Raw genomic sequence first — 10,000 nt, 5'->3', positions numbered from 1 at the left:
AAATCATGTCTATGGTTCCGCTAGACGGGCGGAAACCACATTGGGATTCTGGCAAGATTATTTCTGCTACAATTTGTAATCTATTTAGTAGGATCCTTGCCAAAATCTTCCCTGCAATTGATAGCAAGGATAACCCTCTATTATTCCCACATTCTCTTTTATCTCCTTTTTTGAAGATGGTGACAAGGAGTGCGTCTTTCCAATCATTGGGAGCCTGTTTTTCTTCCCATGCTTTTAGTATGAGGGAGTGAAGGCGTGTCTTCAGAACTAAACCTCCGTGGGTCAGGAATTCAGTAGGAATGTTGTCCGGTCCTGCAGCCTTCCTATGGCGTATTTGTTTCAGCGCTGCATCAAATTCTCGAAATGTTGGTGGTAGGGACATTCATAGTTGGGGTGGGTGTTGTGGTACATTTCAGAGGAAGTCTTGTTGGGCTGATGAGTTCCTGTTCAGGAGGGTTTTGAAGTGTTCTACCCAACGGTTCTGGATCTCATAGTCTTCCATGAGGATGGTGTTGTCTGCTGCCAAAAGTGTCCCTGCAGCAGTGTGCTTGGGTCCAAAAATTTTCTTTGTGCCTTCAAAGAAGCTTTTAAGGTCCCTACTGTCAGCATAACCTTGTCGGTCTTGAGCCATTTGCTTCCACCACTCATTTTGTATTTCCCGAAGCCTGGCTTGACACTGTGACTTTGCTTGTGCATGTTTAGCCATCTTTGGTTGGGAATTAGGGTCTTGGTCATGGGCTATTCGGGCTTTCTGTTTGGTATTAATGAGGGCCTTAATATCTTTGTCGTTGTCGTCAAACCAATCCTGGTGCTGTTTGCTCTGATAGCCGATTACAGTTCTTGCAGTTTCATTGATGGCATCTCGTATGTTAGTCCATTCAGTGTCGACTGAAAGTTGTCTGGCTGGTAGGTTCTGCTGGATTGCTGCTTGGAAAGCTCGTGATGTAACAGGATCTTTTAATTTGCCAGTGTCATATCTTCTTCTTGCTTCATTTTGTTGGATGATACGTGGCTTCCTTTTGATGGTTAGTTTTAGTTTTGTGATGAGTAGCTGGTGATCTGTCCAGCAGTCATTGGCTCCGGGCATGCTTCTTGTGATTAAAACCTCATTTTTGTGTTGTTGTCTGACAATGGCATAATCTAAGATATGCCAGTGTTTTGATCTAGGATGTTTCCAGGTGGTCTTAAATTGGTTCGGGAGTCTGAACTGCGTGTTTGTGATGAACAGTTCCTGTTCAGCACAGAGGCCAAGGAGGAGGAGGCCATTATCATTGCAGTTTCCCATGCCTTGCTTGCCGATTATGTTGCACCAGAGTTCATCTTCTCGCTCCACTCTGGCGTTAAAATCCCCTAAGAGAAGGAGACGGTCCCCAGCTGGAATTTGGGATATGACAGTGTCAAGTTGTTGGTAGAAGGCACCTTTGACATGGTCTTCCGCATCTAGTGTTGGGGCGTACACTGATATTAGTGTGATGAACTGTTTTTTTGGGAGTGGTAGTCTTAGTATGGTGATTCTTTCATTGATTGCATTTGGTGTCAGGTTATGGGCTTTTACTAATTGAGTCTTAACTGCAAAGCCCACACCCTGGGAGCGGTGGTCTTCCGGGTTTTTCCCTTTCCAAAAGAAAGTATATCCTGACCCAATTTCTGTGATTTGCCCTTCGCCATGTATTTTAGTCTCGCTAAGAGCAGCCACATCAATGTTAAATCTGGCGATTTCTCTTGAGACTAAGGCTGTTCGCCTTTCAGGGCGGTCTGTGTCTCTGGCATCCATAAGGGTGCGCACCTACTCTGAGGTATGTTTTATTATAATGTTTCCTTCTTTCATGGCTGCATATACGGTGGGTCATTGGGTGCAGCTGCCCAGTGACTGGAATGGTGTGATCACTGATGTTTAGCCCACCTTTTATAGGGCCTTCCCCAGTTGGGGTGAGCAGCAGTACTCCTGAATAGGCCTGCTCAGTCACAGGCGCAGGACCGAGTTCTTGTGTGGTCACGGTCACAAGAGAAGCGGCCATCACACGCCTGCTGCCAGTGTTTAGGTCCGGGCTAAGAGCTCCCAGCTACACCAAGCCTACTCCCACCACCCTTGTCCCATCGCCACTGGTCTCTTTTAGGTAGGGTTAGGAGGAGAGGAAGAGAAAGGAGATAAGGAGGGTGTTAGAGAGACAGTAGTTGGACTGAAAAGGCAATTGGCGTGACTTTGTTTAGGGTGGACAACAATTTGCCAAAGTGATGGCCACACACTCTGGGTCCACACCTTCCTCCTGTGGCACACAGGTGTGACGTACAAGACAGTGGTGTGGAGTTGCATCGGTCTGCTGATAATCTAGTCCACCAGATCTCGCCTTACAGCCAGACTGACTGGCATGGTTTTAATTTAGAGTTTTCCTTCACCTAGCCTTTACCTAAGGAGGCATACCCTACAAGGCAGCAGGGCGGTCTGATTATACCGTCAGACACTTGGTCGCTTGCATGCATTCTGTAATAAATTAGGGGGGACCACAGGAAGGTAGCATGCAAGTAGTTAAGAAGAGAGGCTGTAGGAAGGTTAAGACTAACTTAGCCTAAGACGCCTGCATTCTAATCACCGGCACTGGGAAATCCTGTCTTGAGTGGGTTAATTGATGTTTCTCTAGGATTAGAGAATTTCTTTATGTATTTCCATATGCATGCTGTCTACTATCTAATATCTGATATTTTGATTATATCGATGCATGATTGATTTAAAGGATTTTTTCTCTCTCTCTAAATCAGTGTCCAAGAGTTTGTATGCTGAATTTCCATGAAATGCTTAATTCAGAACTTGCCTTCATTATGTCAGTATATTGCTTAACATTAGGTAAACAAATCTTTGTATTCTTTAAAGAGTTGCTGAGGAGGAGAAATCTCTAGAGGATAAAGCAGATATTGTCATGAAGCACTTGGAGGAGAAGAGAAACAGCTCCAAACTGAGTCATCGTGTACGAGACTTTATGTCCCCACTTTCACACTATGACAGCACCTCTAAGAGTAACAGCGGCCCTGTACCATTGCCAGAACAACCTCTCCACCAGCCTCAGTACTTGACCTCAACACACACTTCCGGGACCACCGTAGAGACCTCTATGGCAGCTTTCTACTTTGTGATAGCCAGCATAGTGCTTGTGATGTTGGTGATGGTGAGGTATGTTCACAGTGGGAGAAGATCTCATACCATTTTCAGGACCAGGTTCCGTTTTTAAGAAGCTGGAATTATCAAAATTATTTTCTTTAAGTTTTATTTTTGATTTATCTAGAAATTTCCTTGAATATTTTTTTTTATATATATACATCTATATTTTTGTCTGTTGAGAAGTTATAAGCATAGACTGATTGTTACATGTGTTGTCAATGAAATGCTGTAAGGAAACTGGATATTATTGGAGTACATGAAATATATATTGTCAGTTATGATATAAATCATTTTCAGAATAAGAGCAGTGTTTAGTGACTTGTATATAATATTTACTTAGGAAACAAACTGTATAAAAAATGTATAAATGCATGTATAAGAGATATTGTTAAATTACTGCTTCACTCATTTGAACATTTTCTGAAACTGAACACTGTCAGCTCTGCCAGTGAAGTTTTCACTTGAAACTGAATCTCATGAAACCAAATATCAAATCACTGAATAACTGTTATTAGAAAGTAAAAAAAAAAAAAAAATGTTCAAAGTATTTAACATAGCAAGTTAATGAAAGTATTCATTACCTAATTTAACAGTTTTCAGTACATTTTTATGGGAGGTGCTAACTATTGCTTTTGCTTTGTAGATAATGATCATGCTGTTAGTAGCTTCAGGACCTAATTACATTACTTTAAAGAAATGTTCCCAATTTTTAGACTGAAATAGTTTGTTGTGATGACTAAATAGGACTTGTCCATGTCTTCAGGACTGCAAGATATAGTGGGTTGGAATGTTTTGATACAGTGCAGTGGGAAATTATCAATACACCTTTTGTAATTCATTGAGGTGAGGCTCCATCCCTAAGCATAACAGTTAGGTATGATTGGTTAAACAAAAAAAAATCAGCATGGACTAATAATAGTTTATTTTAGCCATTTGAAGTGTAAAGTGATGGTTGGTATTAGAAAGTCTAAAAAAAATCCATCTTCACGTCTGTGGATGGCACATATTTCATGCTATCTTCAGAATGCCCAGCTCACCAGCATAATACATGTCTTATCACTGTTATCACAATGTATAGTGTATTTATCATGTATAGTCCACTGTGGAAATTTAGGCTGAAAAATAGCACTAAGACCTCAGTACTTGACACATATCTGTATCACAGCCACAAAGAATGTGCATACATACCATGAAGACATATGCGTTGTTTCCTTTATATGGTACATACCATCATTTTTCCACAGTCCTAGAGGGTAGGCTTTTGAGTACTTTAGCTGGGAGCAGAGGCCATAGGTTAAAAGTAAAATTGCAGTAAATTTGATTTATGTTTTAGGGGCTGTAACATAAAAGCCTTGTTAACCTACTAAAGACAGGCATCCTGCCCAGAGCAATTAACTACCGTGTCTCATATGTGAAACGCTGTTGTTCTCAACCATCTGCTAGGTGTCTCACACATCAATGTAATGCATGGACCTCATTAACAACGGGTATGTCCACATGGATATTTCCAAGACAATTTATTATTGCACATGTAATCACAAGTTATGTCATAAGGTCATATAAATATGTGAAGTTATTATTACTTCAATTTACCTAGATATGATGTCATATACAGATGGAGAAAGTAGGGGAATTATGAGGAGAGAGAGAGAAAAACGGACAGAAAATTAAAATGAAAACAAGTACAAAAGCTGAGACTAAGGAGAGAGGAAAGGAGACAGACAGAGAGCCAGGCATATAGGTAGAGATTGATTGGTAGATAAATAGATATACAGAGAGGCAGGCAGATATGCAGATAGATATGAACCATATTGATGTTGACAAATGTGGAAAGGTATGAATGAGAACGAATATCTTCACAATACAAGAGATGTATTTAACCGGTTTCGATTATATCTTTGTCTGAAATACATGTATTTCTGACAAGGATATAATTGAAACCGGTTAAATACATCTCTTGTATTGTGAAGATATTCGTTCTCATTCATACCTTTCCACAGATAGATATATTAATAGATAGATAGATATATGATTGACAGTCAGAGGGGTAGGCAAATGAAGTGATATCATGAAAAGTTTTGTAATGAATTGATGTAATTAAGAGTTACGTCACAAAGTGACATCACGGATAGGTATATAGATATGTAATGAAGTGACATCATTAAGCTGAGGAACTGATGTCATAAGACTGTGAAAGTGACATTGTTACGGTCACCGTATTTACTTTCAAGACATTAAAAAGAAATGATGTCACTTTACAGCTGACACCTTACTTCCACATAGTAGTAAATGGAGTCACATAAGGAAGTGATGTCAGGACACTAGGCTATGGCGTGATTGGTCATGCTATGTAACATGTGACCCAGGTTTCTTTGACCTTGCTGGGTATTGTTAGTTCCATGTTCCCCGTCAGTTCAAAGCATGGGAATTTTCCCTTATACAGAGGTGCATGCACCTCACTCATTACTCACTTTTGCAATGCCTCACTTTGCCAGCATTCGAAGACAGACTTCCTCCTCCTCAGAGGTAGATGATGAACCATCGACTTCATCGGCACCTCCTGCCAAGGTGCTTTGGTGCCATCCACCACACTGATCTTGGTCTTCCTCACGGTCTCCCACCTTCTTCAACTTTTCCTCTGATGAGAGTGATGATGAGCAGTTGCCCAGTAATGCAGAAGACACTGTTGACCCATGCTTTGATATATCCAGTTTGGAAGACAAACTGGATTGTGTCTCACAGGCCGACACCACACTTGACATTGACAAGCCACTCTCTAATATGGCATCCAAGCTGGTGCAGAGGAATGCTCCAGGGGCCAGGAGATTCGTCTGGCAATGGAAAGACAATATCCCCAACCGTTTCAGCTTCCAAGGCAATCCTGGGGTCAAGGTTAAATTGGATGTGTCAAACACACCCTTGGAGATCTTCAGCTGTTTCTTCACCAATGATCTCCTTGATCTGATTGTCAAGGAGACCAACTGGTAAGTTATTTTATTACTGATTTTATATTCTTTCCATTTGTATTCAGATTGAGGAAATACCTCTTGCATTGAGCAATCAGAATATATTACCTACTTGTTTTTCTTTTCTACTCCCACAGGCATGCAGCCATCCACCCTCCTGCTGCCTCGCCTCATATGAGGAAGTGGATGCCCACATCCAGGCAGGAGCTCCAGGCATACCTTGGAATTTGGGTGATAATGGGCATGGTGAGTCGCCCAAGTTATTATGATGATCGTCCAGTTGTGTCCTACATCATGAACTCATTGCTGATGTCATGACCAGGGATCGGTTTGACCAGTTGACAACTCACCTCAATTTCAACCATGTTGAGGAAGGAGCTCCACTCCCAGAGGACAGGATGTGGAAGTTCCAACCGGTCTTGAACACCCTCAACAGCTCGTTCCGATCGACTTTCATGCCTGGGCAGGAAATTACAGTTGACGAGTCATTGTGGAAGTTCCATGGGCAATTAGATTTCAAGACCTGCAACACAAGCAAGAGGGCAAGCTTTGGGTTGAAGGTCTATAAGCTCTGTGCCACTACTGGCCCAGCAGGGTACACTTCTTGTTTCAAGGTATACATTGAACAAGACCATGGCGACATGCCCTCGTCCACGAAAGCAGTGCTTCATTTGATGGAGACTGGTGGCTTCCTTGAGCTGAAATATAAATGTGTTAGGGACAGCCCGGCTGAATAGGAAGTTCATGCCCAAGGACCTCATTGTGAGGAGAAAGGGTGATGTGGATAAGTGCAGCAGCAAGGGGTTGCTGGCCTTGCAGTGGAAGGGCTATGATACTGTCACCATGCTGTCAACAGTCCATACCGCTTTAGTGGATGGGGATAAGCCATCAGTGGTAGTGGATTAAAGGTGTTGAGTTTGGTGATCAGATGGCAAGCTACTATCAGATGACTCACCATTCCAAGGTCTGGTACAGGAAGATCTTCTACCTCTTTGACATGGCCATTGTCAATGCTTGGGCCATTCATCATATCCTAGGCATAGATGAGTCACAGAAAATCTTCAGATCAGGTCCAGGGGACTTAAGGCAAGGAGCCGATTCTATCAGAAATCGTACTGCAACACGACCACCAGTTGCAGCAAGGCAGGCTTTACAATAGCAATGGCACACTGTCACTGAAATCCCTGATGACTAGAGGAAGGGGTGCTCTTGGTGTTCAGAACAGGGTCACCTGAAGAACACCAGGAGCTTCTGCCCAGACTGCAATGTAGGCCTCTGCACCTACGGGTGCTTCGAGGCTTGGCACGCATCCCAGTAATGCCATCCAGAGGCTAATAAGATACTTGGGGGGGGGGGGGATGGCATTATTAGAGCCTGTACTCTATATATACTAGAACTTTCAACCATTGCAACAAGTGTTGAGATTGCATTTTGGCTTTACAAGCATTCAAAAAATTGTGCTTGTTTTTCAAAAGCATAATCATTATACTTCCAAGGTTATAAAAAAGGGGTGTAAATTCAGAACTTAAACTCTGATTTGGTTGCTCATAATGTGTGGCTTGTGCATGGAGCCCCAGCATCAGCCATTCGTCTCTATAGATGCCACCCAGAAAAGAGGATGTAAAAAGAACTGTCACAAGTGGGTTAAGGTATTTCATATAAAAAAGGTAGAAGATAAAAATAACTCATTACTTCACCTCTCAGTGATAAATAATTAAGCATTCATTGTTTTCCAGTATTTCAGTATTATCTTTAAAGTACTCATAAAATGTGGAGTTGTATTCAGTTGTTCCAAAGCACTAGGGCGTCTGTAAACATGTGGGCAATCAGCATGCTTGTTTATTAGTTACCATATAATACATAGATAAAATCAAGGTTTGTGACTTTGATACAGACATATATGATAACATAAGACCTTAATGCTGTTTTTTTGCCTAAATTCAAGCAAAAGCATCCTAGTGTGAAGTATGCATGTAGAAGGACTGTAAACTGATTGGACTGAGATAAAGATAGCATGATATACATGCCATCCAGAGCCACTGAATGAAATCAGGCATTAGCTGGTGATTAGGCCTCTTTGCCTCAGTAAATAATGGTGAGTATTGTGTAACCCATTGTGATCATGTTACCATACTACTGTGTTCATATGGGATAAACTAAATGTCCTTGTTCATCTCTGCCTCCTGGTCAGTTACATATGACCGTCCACTCTTGTGTGCCTCTTCCAATCCCATTCATAATTATCTCAATTCCAAATGTCTTTTTTTTTGTATCTATAAGCATCATTTGTGATCATGTGCATGTTAAGGATTTTCACAATCTGGAAATTCACATTAGTAATGGCTATGATTTGATTTACTCTTTGTATTAAGACAGTGTTAGAAGGGGAGGATAATATGGGATGAAGAGGTTATCAAGTATTGATGCTTAATATTTATTAAAACAGATCTGGTAAAAGTTATTGAAATCATCTCAAGCTACTATGATAATTATCTTGTAACTCTTTTTTATCATATTTTTATATCATTTGAGAAATAGCTCTAATGAAATAGCCAGTTATTACAAATACCATTTAAAGGAAATGACTAACCCAGTACCTGTGCAGTTTTTTTCTTCTTATTCTCCCATGCACTATTAAATGGGACCAAGAAACAAAAATCTAAAACAAAGGCAGTAACTTTCTTACCATTACTACTTTGTTTTGACTTAATGTAACACGTTCAAGAAAAGCATCCCAATTGCATCGTATGAAGTTTGTCACAGTTGTCGGGTTGATGTTTACCCTAGATATTGGAAAGGGTTAGATTCAACTGACATTTATTGAATTTTGTAGGAATTTGCAAAGAAATTATTTTTGAAACTGTTGCCCCAAAGTTTGCTATTTACTTCAGAATCATAGTGTAAACTGTTTTGTTTGGGCAGGCTATTCCTCATTTAGATCATAGTAATGTAAAAGATACATCCAGTTGAACTTTTATTATTAGCAACAAGTAACACTGTGTTTAATTGCATTTACTAAGTACTTGAAAAGGGAAAGGCATGTATGTGAGGGATTGGAAAATAATAGAGAGAGCTCTTAACTGCATTCAAAAACTAAAAGCATCAATAAACTTACTAAAACATATTGGTCATGTAAATTCCTTACATGCCAAACATAATGTTGAACATGCAACTCATTGGATATTTCTTAAGCTTGTTTTTTTTTTCTTCTTCTCTGTTATTGTCATAAGCCTATCAGTTTTGGTTTTGTGTTATGATAGCTGAATTCCCTATCCTTACATGGATCCTGGGAAATATGCTGGAAGGAACTTCTGGTCAGAAAAATTAATTTGTCTTAAGATTATTTTTGACACATTCTGTTTTTATTTATAAGTAAAATTAGACTAAATCCAAGATTTTATTTGCATTTTTGACTGCAAAATATTTGCTCTTTTGAAGTATATTTTTGTATAGTTCTTTGGTTGTGTTGAGAACCAGATTTTGTTTTTGTTTTTGTTTTAATGATAATATTTATAATAATATTTATAATACTTTCAATAAGGATGATTCATATATTTTTATGTGCCAAATGGTCAGGTTTGTGTGTGTGTGTGTGTGTGTGTGTGTGTGTGTGCGTGCGTGCGTGCGTGCGTGCGTGCGTGCGTGCGTGCGTGCGTGCGTGCGTGCGTGCGTGCGTGCGTGCGTGCGTGCGTGCGTGCGTGCGTGCGTGCGTGCGTGCGTGCGTGCGTGCGTGCGTGTGTGTGTGTGTGTGTGTGTGTGTGTGTGTGTGTGTGTGTGTGTGTGTGTGTGTGTGTGTGTGTTTTTGTGTGTGTATGTGTGTGTGTGTACGTATGTTGTGATTGTGTGCTTGTGTACATATATTTATAAATGTGTAGGGACA

The 10,000-nt window shown here is 40.6% G+C and overlaps 2 protein-coding genes across 2 annotated transcripts in view; both read left to right on the top strand.

Moving 5' to 3' along the window:
* LOC113811518 (uncharacterized) overlaps positions 1 to 5,773 on the top strand; it is a 10,566-nt gene extending 4,793 nt beyond the window's left edge. Inside the window, exons 5-6 of the mRNA XM_070135649.1 lie at positions 2,870 to 3,166; positions 5,650 to 5,773. Coding sequence (XP_069991750.1) covers positions 2,870 to 3,166; positions 5,650 to 5,749 — 397 coding nt within the window. The 3' untranslated portion in view covers positions 5,750 to 5,773. The remainder of the gene's footprint in view (positions 1 to 2,869; positions 3,167 to 5,649) is intronic.
* Positions 5,774 to 5,895: 122 nt separating this feature from the next.
* LOC138864190 (piggyBac transposable element-derived protein 4-like) overlaps positions 5,896 to 10,000 on the top strand; it is a 4,331-nt gene continuing 226 nt past the window's right edge. The window contains exons 1-2 of the mRNA XM_070130363.1: positions 5,896 to 6,138; positions 6,258 to 10,000. The exon at positions 6,258 to 10,000 is cut by the window's right edge and continues 226 nt beyond it. Of these exons, the coding sequence (XP_069986464.1) occupies positions 5,936 to 6,138; positions 6,258 to 6,438 (384 nt within the window). The 5' untranslated portion in view covers positions 5,896 to 5,935 and the 3' untranslated portion in view covers positions 6,439 to 10,000. The remainder of the gene's footprint in view (positions 6,139 to 6,257) is intronic.

Source organism: Penaeus vannamei, chromosome 2 (genome assembly GCF_042767895.1).
Source record: "Penaeus vannamei isolate JL-2024 chromosome 2, ASM4276789v1, whole genome shotgun sequence".
Classification (NCBI taxonomy): domain Eukaryota; kingdom Metazoa; phylum Arthropoda; class Malacostraca; order Decapoda; family Penaeidae; genus Penaeus; species Penaeus vannamei.
This window is presented reverse-complemented; position numbering and strand designations above follow the sequence as displayed.